General features: G+C 55.2%; 1 protein-coding gene across 2 annotated transcripts in view; it reads right to left on the bottom strand.

Moving 5' to 3' along the window:
* Positions 1–983: 983 nt before the first annotated feature.
* The window catches only part of PPIL2 (peptidylprolyl isomerase like 2), a 29,097-nt gene continuing 11,742 nt past the window's right edge, over positions 984–18,338 (bottom strand). For both annotated transcript variants that reach the window (XM_036353596.1, XM_036353598.1), the window contains 17 exons: positions 18,028–18,079; positions 15,648–15,699; positions 12,849–12,940; positions 11,972–12,061; positions 10,946–11,021; positions 10,039–10,199; positions 8,249–8,324; positions 7,607–7,713; positions 7,083–7,172; positions 6,753–6,786; positions 5,832–5,949; positions 4,489–4,545; positions 3,827–3,899; positions 3,662–3,724; positions 3,431–3,570; positions 3,130–3,251; positions 984–2,363 (listed from right to left, as the gene is read on the bottom strand). In XM_036353596.1, coding sequence (XP_036209489.1) covers positions 3,155–3,251; positions 3,431–3,570; positions 3,662–3,724; positions 3,827–3,899; positions 4,489–4,545; positions 5,832–5,949; positions 6,753–6,786; positions 7,083–7,172; positions 7,607–7,713; positions 8,249–8,324; positions 10,039–10,199; positions 10,946–11,021; positions 11,972–12,061; positions 12,849–12,940; positions 15,648–15,699; positions 18,028–18,079 — 1,378 coding nt within the window. In that variant the 3' untranslated portion in view covers positions 984–2,363; positions 3,130–3,154. The remainder of the gene's footprint in view (positions 2,364–3,129; positions 3,252–3,430; positions 3,571–3,661; positions 3,725–3,826; positions 3,900–4,488; positions 4,546–5,831; positions 5,950–6,752; positions 6,787–7,082; positions 7,173–7,606; positions 7,714–8,248; positions 8,325–10,038; positions 10,200–10,945; positions 11,022–11,971; positions 12,062–12,848; positions 12,941–15,647; positions 15,700–18,027; positions 18,080–18,338) is intronic.

Genomic DNA, 18,338 nt, shown 5'->3' with positions numbered 1-18,338 from the left:
TTTCAATGTTCTAACCCGACTCCAGCCTGTGGGCCAGCCTGCTGCTCCAGGTGTGCGGGGAGGCCTGTGTGGTCGCCGTGGCGTGAGGCTCACTGGATCCCGGTGCCAAGGGCAGGAAAAGGGCCCAGGGGAGCAGGGAGAGAGCCATGTGCCCAGGTGCTTCTCAGCCTGTAGGCGAGGTTAGTCCAGTGGCAGCGAGCATGAGCCCCTGCCCTGACCCCAGCCTCCCCTGAGCCCAGAGCCGTGGCCGTGCAAGCACTGGGCTCCCTGCCCGGTTCTGGTTCGGCTGCTCACCTGGAGCTTCCCTTTTGGCACCATCTCTGCCCGAGTCTCGAAGCCTTGGGACGCGGGGAGCGTGGCAGCCGGAGAGCAGGGCGGGTTAGGGCCGAGGAGCCTCTGTCGCGCATCTTGGGTTGAAGGAAGGTCCTGGTGCCGCTGTGGCAGCCTCTGCACTCGCAGTGCTCCAGCTGGCGTCCAAAGATCTAGGCTGACCGGCCCGGCCGCGTAGCCAAGGTAGGGTTCGCTGTGCAGCGAGCAGTGGGAAACCTGAAGACGCTTCGTGCTCACGCTGGCACGTGAAACCGCAAACACCTGCAGCTCGGTCCTTAGGGGAAATGTGGAGGGACTGAGGGACTGAGGGAGCCTTCCCTGAGTGAGTCCTCGTGGTGCAAACCTGGCCGAGATGGACACGCCCTTCTCGTTCCTCTACAAGCCTCCGCTGCACCTGAGGCTCTGCGGACCAGGAACGTGGGCGGCGCTGTGCCCCTACCGCTGGGCCAGGGCAGCGGCTCCTGCGTGTCTCCAGGTCTTTGCTGCAACTGAATCTAAAATTCTCCCGACTGGTTTTGTACATACTAAACTTATATTTAAAGCTTTTATATGTTCTGGGCAATTTTACTGCTCCTTCAATTTGAGCACTTTGGTTTTGTATCGTATATTTGATGGCATCAAAACCTTTTTCTTGGTCTTATGCCTTTTTTTTGTTTTTTATATAATTGATACAAATATTCTCACCACTTTTTTGTTGGTCTGCAAAACCCAAGCTCCTTTTGAAACCAAATGAACTGAGCTGGCTTCAGGGAAGGACATGCACGAGCCACAACTCTGTGCTGGTATGTTCCACCCTCTCAAATTCCGAAACAGCAAATGTCATCCCGACTTTTAAGTTATTTAAACTATTTTTTCCCTGAGTGGGAGGTGATGCCAGGATTACAAATGCATTTAACTTAAAACTGTGCTGTGTCCTCTGGCTCAGTACATTTGCTTTAGAAATGTGGTTTAGTCTTGTTGCCGTTTTGTATATACATATATAGTATTTTTATACCTTAACACTTATTCTTGATGGCATCTGTCAGATATTAGCAAGGATCAGAAATGGGAATTTTTCAAAAGTCCTTTAATTTACCTGATGACCTCACCAGGTACTTAAAAAATCCAAGTGCTTTTAATTTCTGGAAAACTACAATGTAAGCTCCAAAGTAACCTACAGAATGTAAACCTCATTTGTCAAAGGCTCTGGGCCGACCTGGGGGCCGCTCCGTGGGGCTGCAGCCTGGCCTAGCCCGGAGGCCCCCCTCGGAGCTGGACTGCCAGCGCGAGCACACAGCCTCCCCCGCCTGTGTGTCAGTGTGAGGTTCAGAAATAAAGCTTCCATGTCCAGCGTCTCCTTTGCAGTAGCAGGTGCTTGGCTCTGCTGCTGAGGGACGGGCCCTGTGCTGTCACACACCCACCTGCCTGCCGCCTCCTGGGTCTGCCAGGCTCTCGGAGACCGGGCGGGTGCAAACAGCCTTTCCCGAGTGAGTGCGCAGGCATCTGTAGCTTGGAGGGTGGTGTGAAGGGGTCGTGAAGAAGCGAGGGACCACTGTGACTGAAGGTGCAGAGGAGCTAGACAGCTGACGGGCAGGGAGACCACAGAGGGACGGGCACAGCGGAGAACCACTGTCAGGTCAGCAGCTGTGGGAAGGTGACTCAGCGTCGGTGTGGCCGTGCACGAGGGCCAGAGGAGGAGGCAGGTGAGACACCGGGTTTGCGCCTGGTCTTTAGCATCAGAGCTGGGAGAAGAGCCAGGTGCATTCTGGAAGAACTGTCAAGACTTACTGACGGAATTGAGGTTTGGGGTGAGAAACCAAGGATGAAACGGAGTTAGAACTTCAGCGTGCTGAGCGGGAGGAGGTGGTGGGCTGTGCCGACCCAAGGACCTTAGCATTGAGAAGAGGTGTGAGGGGAACAGGGATCTTTTAGAGCCCCAGGGTAGAGGAGACGGCTCCCGGGAGGAGGCAGCTGTCCCTGGCTTCTGAAGCAGGCACTTCAGGAGAGCTGAGGTAGTGTCAAGGTCAGGAGAAGGGAAGCCGGGTGGGCACAGGCTGCAGAAGGAACAGAAAACAAGGGTGGGTGGGCAAGAGGAAGCTTTTTGGAAAAACAGGGTCAGGGAAGGGACTCTTAAGTTAGGAAATGCTGGTGTGGCTGCCCGAGAATCCTAAGAGCTGGGACTGGCGGCCAGGTTTGAGTACAAGGATGGGCCCTGAGGGTGGAAGGAGGTGGGGGCATGCGCACACTAGCTGGATGGGGCCTTCTGCACGTCCAACAGGAGCCAGCTGCCCTCACCCAGGTATGGTCTTGTCACCAGCCTGAGACAGAAGGTGGGCAGACCTGGGGTAGAACCCAGAACAGGCGTGCCTTGGGCATGGCTGTGACTGCCCGTGGTCCTTGCTGAGCTGGACCCAGCAAACCCAAGCAAGAGGGGGCAGAAAGGTTTTTGGAAGTAACATCTAGGTTCTAGTCCAGGGTCCTCAAATCACTGGCATCAGAAGCCCCCGTGGACACAGACCTCAGAGCCCCGCCTCCAGGTCAGACTCTAACAAGGTTCGGGGTGAGGCCGCTGGTCGGGAGGCCACATGGAGTAAAAATAGTCCCAAGAAGATGACGGAAGTGGGAGGTGATGGTAAGAAAACTGGGACAGGAGACAACAGCCCTTCTTCCCAAACCCAGACCCAGAGGTCCCAGACGTGGGCTCTGGCTGGGGCCAGGACACTGGGCTCCTGGGACAGGAAAGGGAACCCAAGCAACAGGCAAGGGCTGGCCTAGGCGGGCAGAAACCTCGGGGTGTGGAAACCAGCACCGCATCCCTACCTGGGTCCGAGCAGCAGGCCTGCTGCTACCATGCGCTGAAGTCCTTGAAACCTCCACTGGGCTTCTTCTTGGCCACGGGGACAGCTGCGCTGGTGGATGGTTCCTCATCAGCCACACGTTTCCTGGGGAGAGAAGAGCCGGGCGCCAGCTGCTGTGGGGGCCAGGCGTTCCACATCACCCCCACCCGCATCTGATCGCTTCAGCTACACCAAGCCTCCCAGCTCCCGCTCATGGCTCAATCCCAGATCGGTAAGCTCATGGACGCACCCTGGGAATGGACACCAGCTCCCACCCCACTCACGTGGCTGCAGGGTTGATGTACTTGCCCACCCCCTGGCGGTAGGTTGGGGGGCCCTGGTTCCCTGACTTGGACTGGCTTTTCTTCACTGTGCTCTCGGGGGCTGCCTCCGCGAGCTGTGTCTTCTTCCGCTCCTCAGCGATCTGTGGTGGAGCAGGGATGTGGCTGACCCGGAGCCCCTCGGGCTGGATAGGACTCCCCGAAGCCCTCCCCCTGTGGCCAGACACTCCTCACCTGAACATCAGCCTCCTCGTAGGGGTCCACAAACACCGTGGTGGAGTCGATGCGGATCTCCTCCTATAGCAGAGGGAGCCCGTGAGCAGGGCTGGCAGGAGACAGGACCCCACAACTGCCCGCTGAGCCTGAGGAGCAGCCCCTCTGTTCTCCCGGGGCACATACCTTAGGGCGGTCAGTTTTGGGATCACTCTCCACATTCTCCATGGCTGTTAGTGTGTCAAAGCCCCCGACAACCCTAGAGCAGAGGGAAGGGTGCCTCTGAATATGGCCTGCTCAGGGCACCCCCAAAGGCCAAGTCCCCACAGCATGCCAGGAAGAGGGGCTGCAGGCCCATGCTGGCCTCACAGGCGAGGGCGCAGACAGATTGAGGAAGACCCGCGGGCCAGCACAGGACTGTGGGCCAGGACAGGAGGGGCCTGAGAGGTGAGGCTTTATTAGGACACAGGCCCGCTGCTTCCACACTGTCTGTGGCTGCTCTGCTACCACCACAAAGCTGAGGAGTGAGACAGAGACCGTAAGGCCACAAAGCTGGAAATTCCACCTGGGCCTTCCCAGGATGGAGAGAAAGGGGGTGCCCAGACCTGTGATTTGGGGTCTCCAAAGGAGAACCCGAGGGGCTGACCGGGCAGGACAGCCACCAGGCAGGGCTGCAGCTGCGCTCTTCCTAGCCAAGGTCCCCTGCCCAACACAGAAGCCCCAAGTCCCCGTCCTGCACGGCTGTGACCTCGGCAGGGCCAGGCCGCGGGAAAGGCAGCAAGAGGCTCCAGCTGGGGAAGGAGCCCGCCCTCCCAACAGCCCCGACCTCACGCAGCAACTTCTCTTACCGCCCGAAGATGGTGTGCTTCTTGTCGAGGTAAGCGCAGGAGCGGAAGGTGATGAAGCTGGGAAGGAGAACAGGGAGGTCAGGAGGAGTGAGCTTCCCCACGGCCGCTGGGCACAAACCAGGCCACACACACCCTGCCCCGCGCCTGCTCACTGTATGCACAGTACGGTCCCTTGCCTGCCTGCCTAGGGCAGGCTGTCAACCAAGGTGCCACCAGGTGACTGGGGCCTCTGGCCACTCGGGAGGAATCCCGGTGCACAGCCGCCAGGAAGGGGCAGTGGAGGTTCAGGCCCGGCCACTGCCAACCTCCCACCGGACACTATGTCCAGAGCCCAGAGGCAGAGGCTGCCCTGGAGACAGCGCAAGTAGAAGACCAGAGCCCATCCACTGAGAGACTAAAGGACCAAGGACTCTGAACCAGCAGGAAGGGGCAACGAGCAGGACAGGAAGTCAAGACAGAGACGCAGGGGCATGTACAGCAACACTGACCTAGATCAGCTCACTTCCAATGTGGCATAAAAATGGGTGGAATTAAAAAGGGGACATCTGTAACACTGTTAATAATAAAGATAATTTTTTAAAAATGGGCAGAATTAGGCCCTGGCTGGGTTGCTAGTTGGTTAGAGCATCATCCTGATATAATCAGGGTTGCCAGTTCAATTTCAGGATACTTACAAGAATCAACCAATGAATGCATAGACAAATGGAACAAATCTATGTTTCTCTCTTCCCCCCTCCCTTCCTCTCTCTAAAATCAACAAATGGGTTAAAAAAATGTTTTTAATGGGTGGAATTAAATTCCCAACTACACTAACTGGATGGTGGGGGAGGGGGGGTGGCTGGAAGGGTCTTGTCTGGGATTGAGGTAGATATGAACTAGTAACTTTAGATATACCTGATTTAAGGCTAGAAGTAAAACATCTAACTTCCAAACCAGGAGAAAGGGGAGAGGAAGAAATAAAAATATTTTAAAAGGTTCATCAGAACTGGAAAGTAAAGTACGTACTGAAGATTCTCAGGCTGAATTAAACCAGTATCTAGGTATGTGCCTTAAAAAGCCCTAAAACTTCAACAAGCTGAAAGGTTAAAAGATGGAAGAAGAGATCAGACAAGACATGAAGGCAAAAAGTGTTCCAAGGCTGGTTACAGTGCACGGAGCCACTCAGAGGCTTGTGGACGCTAACGGCAGACTTGGTGGGAGGCTAAGGTGCCCGTGAGCAGGCCACCATCTCCCCAGTGGGGGTGCTGCACACCTTCCTGGTTGGATTCAGGGCAGGGCTGAGGGGGAACCTGCGGGGAGCCGAGCCCTTCCCCGGCCCCTCCGCTAGCCACCCAGCAACTCACAACTGAGACTTGTTGGTGTTGGGCCCCGAGTTGGCCATGCTGAGGATGCCCCGGCCGGTGTGCGAGAGGTTGGGCCGGAACTCATCTTTGAAGGGTTTTCCCCAGTAAGACTCCCCACCTGGAAGAGAGAGGAGCACGGCTGGCAGCAAGAACGGCGGGGGCCTAGCTGATGCAGCCAGCAGGACGCAGCCCAGCTCCAGAAACCTATGCTGAGTCTCAGGGGCACTGGGCACTGCTGGGACTGGTCTGGGGCAGGGCACCTTGGAGGGCAGCCCTGGCCCTGAGGGCCCCTCATCACCAGCCCCTAGGGCCCTTGAAGCCCCTACGTGGGGTCCGGCCCTGAGAATGAAGTAAAGGGTGAAGGCCACATGCTGTTACTGCTTATCCACGCGGGCGAGGGAGTGGGCCTGGGCCCCGGCAGCTGACAAGCTGGGGGGTGGGAGCTTTGGGAGGGCAGCCAGACATCTGGGACTGGGGGGATAACCTCTCTATGCTGTGGGCCCTGAGCACCCCTTGTCCACTGACAAAGATGGGTGCCCAGCCCTGACCGGTTTGGCTCGGTGGATAGAGTGTTGGCCTTCGGACCAAAGGGTCCTGGGTTCGATTCCAGTTAAGGGCATGTACCTTGGTTGCGGGCACATCCCCAGTAGGGGGATTTGTAGGAGGCAGCTGAATCGATGTTTCTAACTCTCTATCCCTCTCCCTTCTTCTCTGTAAAAAATATTTTTTTTAAAAAAAGATGGGTGCTCAGAGGCCTGTGGAGGAGGCAACATGTTCCCCTCCATCTCAAAATGAGAAAATAGGGACGTGCCCAAGATCACCTAACGCCACATCTGGAACTCAGCATGTCCCACCCACCTACCCCCTCACGGCCGATGGGGCGGCCAAAGCTGCCCAGGGAACCCCAGCACCAGTACCTACCCGTGCCTGTGCCAGTGGGGTCACCTCCCTGGATCTGCAAGAACAAAAGCCAGTGAGCAAGCCATGCCTGCGGCCCTGCCGGCCCTTCCACAGCCCCCACTCAGAAGCAACTCCCCACTGGCCAGATGGACATAGAGGGGTCTGAGCTCTTGGTGAGGACAGAGGCCCTCCCAGGGCCCGTCTCTGCGCAAGCCCAGTGTGGCCAGGCTGGGTGCTCAAGGGGTGAGTCTGCTGTTTCCCTGCCCCTGAGAAGGGGGCTCCCACATATGGCAGAAGTCACCTCTAGGAGGCATCTGGCCCCGGAGGCCAGCATTGACCCAGGTCACTCACCACGAAATTCCGGATGGACCTGTGGAAGATGGTGCCATCGTAATACTGCTTCTTGCAGAGCTTGATGAAGTTTTCGCAGGTTTTTGGTGTCTGCAAAATAAGCCAGGTACTTCCGTGAGGCATGAAGCAGCCAATGGGGGGGTCACCAATGCTACCCAAGCCCTGACCACGCAGTGGAAGAGGGTTAGCGCCCAGCGTGAACACAGTAAGGTCCAAGCCGCCCAGCCTGAGCGCGAGGGCCACAGGGAGATGCCAGCAGAGCAGCAGGGGTGGGGGTGAGGGGGTGGTCTGTGTGTGTGCTGTGCGTGGTTGTGTGTGTGTATATGTGTGTGTGTGTGTCAGGTGTGTGTCCACCGCCCAGGTGGGCCGAGGAAACGCAGCACACGCTGACAGGGTCCCTTCTGGGGAGGGCAGTGGGCACAGCCCTAGAGGACAGAATTTTCCACTACAAGCACACCCAGAGTGCAGCTCCATGCTTCAGACCTGGGACGACCCTGGGCAGGGGGGACGGCTGCCACACCCACCATGTCGCAGTGCAGCTCCAGGTTGAGGTCGCCCCTGTTGGTGTGCAGCCGCACGTAGCCCTTCTTCTTCACAAACTGGTAGCGCAGCACGTCCTCGTCAATGGCAGCTGCAATCAAGCAGAGGCCCAAGCTCTGTGCCTTCCCTCGCCCTGAAGACCCGCACCCCACACCAGGCACGAGGCCTGGAAAATTCCAAGTTCCAAGGAAAGCTCAAGGTTGTGCCCTGGCTGAGCACGGGGAGGCTCAGCAGTTACGGCGGGGACGCTGGGAAGGCCTGGACCCAGGGCAGGAGGGGGGTGGAGATGAGAGGGCTGGGGACCTGACCCGCTGAACATATAAGAGGAAGAGAGCTTGGTTGGAGGGCTAAGATGCCCACGGGCAGCCTGGGAAGAGGAAAAGGTGGGGGGCTCCCTCACAGGCAGGACACGGCATGGGGAGGGTTCCTGCTGCAGGCCTAGCCCTGACTACAGCACCCCCATTGCAGACGCAAACACACCTTCAAAAGGGCCATCCCCTGACCATTCCTGAGCTAAGAGCCCACAAAACCCAGACGCCACAGAGCGATGCTGAGGACAGGGAGGCAGGGCACCCGCCTCAGCCATCATGTGGCAACACTGGTGACAGAGGAGGGGAGGCAGCTACCTGCTTCGTGGGTGGTCTCTGGAACCATGGCGGTGGAGGTGAAGGAGGCGCTAACCTTCCCAGTGGAATAGTGGGCCTGCGGAGAAAACCATGTGGGCGCGTCAGCAGCGCCTGGGAGGCCCGGAGGCTGAGGACATGGGAGCAGCTTAGGCCCCTGCTCGTGCCTCTCCTCCAGGAAGGCGTCCGTGGCCACCACCCAAAGATACACCAGGAACCTCCTGGGGACAGGGTGGCCCAGCCCGAATTGGCCTTTCCCTAAGGCCTCAAGGAACGAGGGACTCTATTTTCCTTTTAAAAGTTTTCAGTGTCGCCCAAGCCGGTTTGGCTCAGTGGATAGAGCGTCAGCCTGCGGACTGAAGGGTCCCAGGTTCAATTCTGATCAAGGGCACATGCCCGGGTTGTGTGGCTTGATCCCCAGTAGGGGGCGTGCAGGAGGCAGCTGATCGATGATTCTCTCTCATCACTGATGTTTCTCTCCCTCTCCCTTCTTATCTAAAATCAATTAAAAAATGTTTTAAAAGTTTTCAGTGTCTACAATAAACACATTTTTAATCAGGAAAACATAAGCCCCAATAAATATTTTTCATCCTAGGTAGAAGGGAAAACAAAGAGGGACTTCTCCCCATCAGAAGGAAGCACACCAAATGCTAAGAGCTTGTGTGAGAGGGGGAATTATGAACAACAAACTTTTCTTTTGCAAATTTTCCTGAATACTTCTTTAAGGAGAGAGCCTCAGAGCCCCAGCTCCCCACCGCCACAGCCCCAGCTCTCCAAAATGAAGAGGGGAAGGGGCAGCTTTGGGGCCTGACAGACCAGGGCACAAATCCTGGTGCCATCACTGCCAAGAGAGGGCCTCAGTGCCAACCCCTGGGTATTGTAAGAAGGAAACCTGACTGCCCAGGAGGGACGGGCACCGCACCACTTGTCCCTACCTCAGCACTACGGGACCCCTGAAGCACCCCGCCTTCTCTCCCTGGGTTTGCTCTGGGCACCCCACGGGACATCCGCTCCCACAGACCTGCATGCCTGAGGCTACTGTGTCACGTGGTAGCAACAAAGCCCCCAGGCACTGTCCACCGAGCATGTCTGTCCCAGGCTTCCCAGCTTGGGCCAGAGCATGAAATAGATCCTACATGGCCCTAGCTCAGGGGTGGGCAAACTTTTTGACTCGAGGGCCACAATGGGTTCTTAAACTGGACCGGAGGGCCGGAACAAAAGCATGGATGGAGTGTTTGTGTGAACTAATATAAATTCAAAGTAAACATCATTACATAAAAGGGTACGGGTTTTGTGTTTTTTTTTTTAGTTTTATTCATTTCAAACGGGCCGGATCCGGCCCGCGGGCCGTAGTTTGCCCACGGCTGCCCTAGCTGGTTTGGCTCAGTGGATGGAGTGTCAGCCTGCAGACTGAAGGGTCCTGGGTTCGATTCCGGTCAAGGGCACGTGCCCAGGTTGTGGGGTCTGTCCCCAGGAGGGGGCATGCAGGAGGCAGCTGACCAATGATTCTCATCACTGATGTTTCTCTCTCTCTCCCTTCCTTGCTGAAATCAATAAAAATATATATAAAAAAAGAAATAGACCCTACATGGCTGGGGGCCACCTTCCCTGCACGGCTCCCAACACATCTGTCAGCCCCAGCTCCTCAGTGCCGCTGTCCTCTAGGCCCCCAGGGGCGCCTTGGCCCTGGGGTCCCAGCTGCTTCCCCTCCGACTGTATCCCAGGACCACTCCTAGGCGCTCCGATGGACGGGTGGCTTGAGCTGGCAGCTGCGCGCCCCGCCACCTACTCACCGCATTCAGCTTGTCCACCTTCTTCTTCTCTGGGACTTTCATGGTGGCCGCCAGGACCTCGTCCCCCTTGAACTCCTTATAGAGCTCCTGCAGTGTTTCTCGGGTCTCGGCATTGGTATTTTTCAAATAATAAGATGGGTCCTGTTTCGCCTTTTCTTCATCTACAAAACAGCATGGTGGCCTGAGCAGCTGGGCCCCAGGAATGTCCCCAGATGTGCGTGATGGGAAAAAGGCCAGAGCTGGCTACCCCAGCAGGTCCCGGACCAGAACACAGGCCAAGCCTCCATCACAGTGACATCCTAGTAGTCGCTGCAAACCCAGGGAGGGCGTGTAGGGAGAGAGTGAAGGAACAGCCCAGAAGGGCAGCGCCACCCGCCACGGCTTCTGCTGGAGTCGGCTATGGTCTGTCCCTGGCCCAGCCTTGGTCCCAACAGAGTTCAGACACAGCCCAAACCACAGCACCACAGTGGTGCTGACCAGCTAGCTGAGCAGTACCCACCTACCTGCCTAACCTCCTGTCCCTGTAGTGAGAACAGAGACAACTTCTAAGGAGCAAAGACGGCCCCATCCAGGCACCTGAGCGCCTGGCCGAGAAAGCAGTCCGAAGGCCCTGGAGCTGAGTCTTGAGAGGGGAGGACCAGGTGTATGGGCCTCTCCTCAAGAAGGCTGTGGGCTCTCAGGCCTAAGGCCTAGCTGACACCCACCACATCAGGTCCTGTGGGCAGGCCCGGGCCAGGGTGGTTCTGCCAATCTCAGCGCAGGAGAAGCTGAACGCCAGCTTGAGAAATTCCAAACTTGCCTCAGCTCAATCAAGACTCTGATCCCAGGAGGGCGGAGGCTTTGGCCAGGGAGCATGGACCTATTTCCCCCAACCCCTGGCACCCAGACCACCCCTGGATGTTCATACCTGGGTCAGTTATTTTCATGTTATTCTTAACATGAAAGAAGTTGGAGACGTTGAATTTGTCCAAATTTGTAGGGTCCTAGGGCAAAAAGAACACGTGAAATGAGTCCAGCCGGGTCCCGGACTGTGGCCATGTGGCTGCCACAGGCAGCAAAGGATAGGTGAGTGGCATGAGGGTCCTGGGGCCAGGAGGGGAGAGGCCTGTGGCTGCACAGAAGCCTGGGGGTCGAACAGAGAACAGGGAGCCAGGGAGAGGGCTCTGCCCCGGGCAGGGCCATGAGCAGAGGTGGGGTGGAAACTGGAACAAATGGCTGGCTGCTCCCCAAACTGCATCTGCATCTCTCTGGCACAAGGCCGACAAGCATCCCTTGCTGTGAGGCAGCCACAAGACGGATGGGTCTTCTCGAAGGAAGGTGGGCAGATATGCCGAGCCCACCTCCAGGCCTCCCACATGCTGCCCCGTAATCCCTTCAGCTTGGCTGCCAAACACAGACTCCACAGAGCTCGGGCCCTGGGGACAGTGAGACCACTCCCTTGGAAGGAATGTGTACTGACCTCCAATTAGAATGGGACAAGCCACAGAAGAGATCGCCCCCCTCTAAGTCACTCCTAAAACACTTTCTAAGTCCGTGTTTTTCATGAACTCACCCAGGATTCTCTGACACCACAGGGGTGCCCTGTGCCCAATGCTGAGCACACACCTGCCCCCACTCTCAAGAGGGCGGGTGGAGAGCCAGGCCTGCAAAGAGGCCACTCTGTACCGAGATGGCTCGGGGGGCCCTGACAGCAGGGAGAGGCATCAGAGGAGATGTGGGAACCAGACTGAGGAAGCGGTGTGTGCGAAGGCCCATGTGACCGAGTGTAAGGAGGGCAGGAGGTGGGGGCACTGTCAGTGGCAGCTGGGGAACCTCAGCCAGACAGGGAGCAAGGAGGAAGCCACTGACCCCGGGTGGAGAGGTGGGGCTGGCAGAGGCAGCTGTGCCAAGGTTCTCGTGGCCCCTCCCGAGAGCACAGGGGAAGGGACCGCACCTGGAGGGTGATGATGTCCTGCCGGGAGAAGGGCTCGTCCGTCAGCAGATCTCGGAAGTTCTTGGCCTTGATATTGAGCTGCTCCACTGCCTGTGGCCAGGAGGAAGCGGCTGTTACCGTGCCTGTCCCAGCCCGCCCAGACGACGGCACCATCCAGCGTGAGGAAAAGGACAGAACTACCAGGCACCCCCCACGGGCTCAGAGCCATGGCCCTGCCCCTGAGGGGGAAGCTTGTTGAGCCCCAGAAACTTGAAGACTACCCTCTGAGCAAGGTTCCTCACAGGACTCTCTCGTGACACGTCTTACACATCAGCAAACAGGTTCAGCGAGGCTGCCCATCTGTATCAAGCCCCTCAAATCCATGCACTCGGGCAAGGTGTCACCCCAGAGCCTCTAGAGCCACGCTGGCCACCTGAACCCTGCCAGCGGCCAGGGACAGGCATGAAAACAGCTGAGAGGCCTCCCTGCTACGTGGAGCCCACAGCCCTGCCGTCTGTACTCTGCTGGCACACCTGGAGGACAGGTGGGAAAACCAGGGCCTCCTTCTCCCCACACCTGCCCACCAGCCACATCTGCTCCTCTTGGGGACTCCGCCAGGAACTGGGGGGCTCAAGACCCCCTCGAAGCCCCGGAGAGCCCTCAGAGCACAGGGTCCCTCCCAGGGCCTGACCAGTAGGAGTCTGCTGAAGACGACTGTGGGGAAGACCCCTGGGTACAAAAGAACTTCCCAGAGGTCAGGTCCAGTGGCCACAGGAAGGCCTGCCTTTTCTAGGCTGTGCTGATGGCTCTCAGAGTGTCAGCCCCACAGGGAAAGGCCAGGGTTCCCAGGAGCAGACCCCTAAAGAGCCGGCAGGGGACACAGTTCCCGAGAACCTACCTCGTAGGCATAGACGTTGCCGGTGGTCCTGATGGCCACGATGTGGGTGTTGTTGGTGAACACGGTGTACAGCACTGGACAGTGGTACTTCTCTAGGGAGGAGGCATGCAGAGAGACCAGAGAAAGGCCCAAGGTCAGAGAACGGGAGAAGGCAGAAGCCTGCCTCAGTATGCCCAGAGTGGGGCCCAGTGAGCCGGCCAGCTGCTTAACCCCCCTCCTCCAATCCCCACATGGCCTTCCTCAGAGGTATCTGCCTCATCAGCCCCAGGCCACCACTGGCAACATTGCCCTGGCCTCCTCCTCCACTGCAGACACTGCCACGTCCCTGACACTGTCGCCTGGGATATTGCAACAAACTCCTGCTACTCCCCTATCCCACCAACTCCCTACAGGTAGCCAGGAGCCTGTCCAAATAAGTCACAACAAATAAACTGCAAAAAGGCGAGGAGGATGACTTCTAGATTAAAAGAGTTAGATTATCAACTACCTATTTGTGTGGACTTTTTAAAAATCTTGATTTGAAAACTATACAAAAATAATTATGACAGCGTTCTGGAAATTTGATCACTGGCTGGACAGTCAATAATATTAAGGAATTCTTGTTAATTTTTTAGATGTTAGAGTAGTTAGAATAGTACTGTGATAACTATTTTTTAAGCCCTTATTTTTCAAACTTAAGTATTTAAGCATGAAATGATACAATGTCTCAAATTTGTTTTAAAATCACCTAAGCAGCCTGGCCAGCATGGCTCAGTGGTTGAGCATTGTCCTATGAACTAGAAAGTCATGGTTTGATTCCCTGTAGAGGTGCTTGCCTGGGTTGCAGGCCAGATCCTCAGTGTGGGGTGTGCAGGAGGCAGCCAATCAATGATTCTCTCTCATCACTGTATTTCTCTCTCTCTCCCCCTCTCCCTTCTTCTCTGAAATCAACAAAAGTATATTTTAGCCCTAGGTGGTTTGGCTCAGTGGATGTTGGCCTGCGGACTGAAGGGTCCCAGGTTCGATTCCGGTCAAGGACACATACCTCGGTTGCAGGCTCCTCCCTGGCCCAGGCTCTGGTTGGGGCTCATGCAGGAGGCAACCAATGTGTTTCTCTCACATTTATAATTTCTGTCTTTCCCTCTCTCTTCCAATCTTTCTAAAACTCAATGGAGCCCAGCGGGTGTGGCTCAGCAGTTGAGCATCAACCCAGGAACCAAAAGGTCACTGATTTGATTACTAATCAGGGCCCAGGTTGCAGGCTTGATCCCCAGTAGGGGGTGTGCAGGAGGCAGCTATCGATGATTCTCTCTCATCATTGATGTTTCTATCTCCCTCTCCCTTCCTCTCTGAAATCAATAAAAATATATTTTTAAATAATAATAAATATCAAAGGAGAAATATCCTTGGGTGATTAAGAATATACATATACATATAATTTAAATAAATAAATAAATATCACCTAAGCAGGCACTCAGTAAATAGTTGCTGAATGAGATACACTGTAGACCTCCCCACATCAGCTGATTTCTGAGCAAGGAGGCCCACAACACTCAGGGCGGAGCTCCCTAACCCCAGGGACTGTTCCTGAATCGCTAAGCTTCTGTTTTCCCAAGGCCTGTTCACTCATCACTATGAACCAGCAACTACTATGGGCCAGGCTCTGGGGTCAGAGAGAGTGTCAGACGGGCCTCAGCTACTTCAGCGTCTCCCTAGAATGTATACACCCAGTGAGCATGGACACCAGCCTTGACCATGGCATCTGCACAGGCCAAGAGAACCATGCCAGGCCAACCGAGAACCCAGAGCAAGATCAGTGCCCTCAGGGGTTGCCTCAGCGAGGGCATCTGGCCAGTGAGAGGGAGTGTAGCAATATAAAGCAGGAGGGTCCTGGCTGGGCTGGGCTTTATGACCAGTGGCGAGGAACTCAGCCTAAGAGCCACCCAACAAATCTGTCAGATCCACACACCCCTGCCCAGCTGCCTGCCCGGGCCTCTCAGCCTGCGCAGCTTCTGCCTCCAGCCATGAGCAGACCAGAGACACGGGGCCCATCTGTGCCCACAAGGCCTCCAGAGGCCCCCATGGCCCAACTGCCTTCGTGGAAAGAAATACCCAAAACCCAAGGTTTCACTCCTCCACCCTCAGCTTTAAAAACTACCTGGACCTTTAAGAAAAAATTGTGTTAGCCCAGCTGGCGAAGCTCAGTGGTTGAGCTTCGATTCCCAGTCAGGGCACATGCCCAGGTTGTGGGCTCAATCCCCATTGTGGTGTGTGCAGGAGGCAGCCAATCAATGATGCTCTCTCATTATTGATGTTTTTATCTCTCTTTCCCTCCCTCTTCCTCTCTGAAATCAATAAAAATATATTTTTAAAAAAAAAGAAAAGAAAAAAAAAATGTTAGCCCCGGCTGGTTTTTCTCAGTGGTTAGAGCATTGGCCTGTGCACTGAAGGGTTGAGGGTTCGATTCCCAGTCAAGGGCATGTACCTTGGTTGCAGGTTCAATCTCTGGCCCCGGTTGGGGTATGTGCAGGAGGCAACCAATCTATGTGTCTCTCTCACATCTATGTTGCTCTCTCCCTCTCTCTCTTGCCCCCCTCCCCTCCTCTCCTCACTCTCTAAAAATCAACAGAAAAATATCCTCAGGTGAGGATAAAAAAAAAAATGATAAAAAGGAAAAAATTATGTTGCCTCTTTGAGAAATTAAAAGCAAGTGTCCAGCCTGATCAGAAGGGAATGACTGGTTGTGCAGAGACCTTGGCGTGAGGCTGCGGCCAGGTTCTGCAGGCCAGTCCCTGAGTTGGCTGTAAGAGACCCTCTTACCTTCACTGTTCTTTGCAAAGTTCAGTTTAATCAGGGACCGCCCGTCCAGTTTCTGGAAGAAGTAGAATTCATAATTAATAAGTGGCTGATGTGAAGAACTGCTGAGGCTAGAGGACACAGACAGACTGTAAGCATCTGACCATCCGAGCCTTCAGACAAGGAAAAGGCACAGGTGCTGACCTAGGGCCCCAGGACAAAGGGATTAACTTAGATAAGGGGCTGCATAGTGGAAGCCCAGCCTCTGAGCCAGCAAACCGGCCCCAGCAAAGGAGCTGACATCCAGCCTGGAGGCCGGGCCTGAGGGACAGGTTTGTTTATACTCTGTGATGTTTACCCAGTTTCATGGCAAGCACAGGTTATTTCTGAAATTGAATTATTTTGTCTTGGCCAGTGTTCTCAGTGGTTAGAGCGTTGGCCCCTGCACCAAAGGGTCACGGGTTCGGTCCCAGTCAAGAGCACGTACCTGGGTTGCAGGTGTGATCCCCGGCCCTGATTGGGGCGTGGGCAGGAGGCAACCAATCTATGTGTCTCTCTCACATCGATGTTTCTTTCTGTCTCCCCCTTCCTCTCTTCTTCCCTGCCAGTCTCTCTAATAATCAATGGAGAAAAAAATAGCCTTGGGTGAGGATTAAAAAAACACAAATGTATTTTTTTTCCAGCTGGATGGTGTTCACCTTATTCTTCTGTTGTGTAACTATCTAAGAAAGATAAAATATTTTTAAAAGTAGGGGAAAAGGAATAAATATACTCAAATGCTAAGAGCAGTTGTGATGGGATCCTCTATTTTTGTTTAATCCTCACCCAGGATATGTCTATTGATTCTACAGAGAGAGAGAAACATCCACCAGTTGCCTCCCACACATGCCCTGATCAGGGACCAAACCCCAAACCTTCCTGGTGTGTGGGACGGCACTCCAACCAACTCAACCACCCAGGCCCGGTGGGACGCTCCACTTTTAGCATCTCTGTGTGTCTACAGTTTGCCCCTTCTACAGGAAACGTCACAATAAAACAAAGTCCAGGCAGCCAGAGGAAAGCAGCAGCCCTGGGGGGGTGGGCCTCAGCTGGGGTACTGAAGGGGGCTGCGGACAGACCTTGGAACAGACAGGTAAAGCTGCCCCTTGGGAGCACCTGACTCAGGGCTCATGTCCCTGTAGCCACTGCCACCCAGGTGGGGTGGGCCCAGCCCTGCTACCCAGGGCCCGAAGAAGACACTGGTGGGTGTTCCAGGACTGGGCCTCTGAGCCAACCTCCAACCCTGTGTCCTCCCTCTCCTACAGTGGCCAGTCCACCAGCCACACACCTGGCTTCATGCTTTCCTCTTCTATTCAACTACTCCTACACACCTGTGCAGGTGAGTATTAGACTCCAGGACAGATGATGGGGTGCTTGCTGCAAGGCTGCTCCCACCAGATAAGATAGCCCTTCTCACTTGGCCAGCATGGCTCAGTGGTTGAGTGCCGACCCAGGAATCAAGAAGTTGCTGGTTCAATTCCTGGTCAGGGCACATGCCTGGGTTGTGGGCTCTATCCCCCAGTAGGGGGCATGCTGGAGGCAGCCATGCGATGATGTTCCTCTCTCATCGATGTTTCTACCTGTCTATCGCTCCCCCTTCCTCTCTCTATAAAAATCAATAAAAACAGCCCTAGCTGCTTTGGCTCAGTGGATAGTGTCAGCCTGCGCACTGAAGGGTCCCAGGTTCGATTCTGGTCAAGGGCACATGCCAGGGTTACAGGCTCGATTTCCAGTAGAGGGCATGCAGCAGGCAGCCAATCAATGATTCTCTCTCATCATTGATGTTTCTCTCTCTCTCTCTCCCCTCTCACTTCTTCTCTGAAATTAATAAAAATATATTTTTAAAAACATTAAAACACAAAAAATAAAATGGTAAAATTCTGGAAAGAAATTTGCCAGTAGCTACCAAAACAGAAAATGCTTCCACCCCATGACCCAGCAGTCCCAGGACGACAGTCATGTGTATGCCCAAAGAAGCATGCCCCAGGGCGGCCCTGACCACTGTTTGCAACAGCAGGTGACTTCAAATCCCTGCAGTACCCCGCACAAGGGCACACACAGCCACCACAGAACACGGCAGGGCTTTATGCACTGGCAAACTCGGATCCCCAACACACTGCGGGATGCGAAAGCAAGGTACAGAGGAGTTCACGCCTGAGAGCGCACCCATGGCCCTGTACACACGTGTGTGCATGTAGGAAACATTTCTGGAAAGGAACGTGTGTACAGAGAGAAGCACGGTCCCTCCCTGTGCCCCACCAGTCGTCCTCTACTGCGCCTGCGTGTATATGAAAACCACAGAATCAAAGGACAGGCGATAGGACAGTGTTCACGGGCATCACTTAAACTCCTGCACGACCCTTACCTCGCCGTTGCTGGGGTTGGTCCCGTACTTCTTAAGCCAAGGAAGGATGTTCCTGAAGGGAAGAGAACAGAGAGCATCAGCGTGATGGGCAGGTACGGCACAGCCAGGAGGCTGCTTCTGGGACCGCTGCGAAGGGGCTTTGCTCCGTTCACTTCTGGGGCAGAAGCCAAGGAGAGGGGCGCCTTGCCTCACCAAAGGACGCAGGGGCTATTTCTGGAAACGTGGTTCAGAGTATATTCAGGGTTTTTACTGCAGTTATATATAAACAACACAAACTAGCAAACAAAGATGTACACAAATGCTGATACATC

This window comes from Myotis myotis, unplaced genomic scaffold (genome assembly GCF_014108235.1).
Source record: "Myotis myotis isolate mMyoMyo1 unplaced genomic scaffold, mMyoMyo1.p scaffold_m19_p_20, whole genome shotgun sequence".
In the NCBI taxonomy this organism is placed as follows: domain Eukaryota; kingdom Metazoa; phylum Chordata; class Mammalia; order Chiroptera; family Vespertilionidae; genus Myotis; species Myotis myotis.
Note: the sequence above shows the minus strand (reverse complement) of the source record. Positions and strands in the feature narration are given on the sequence as shown.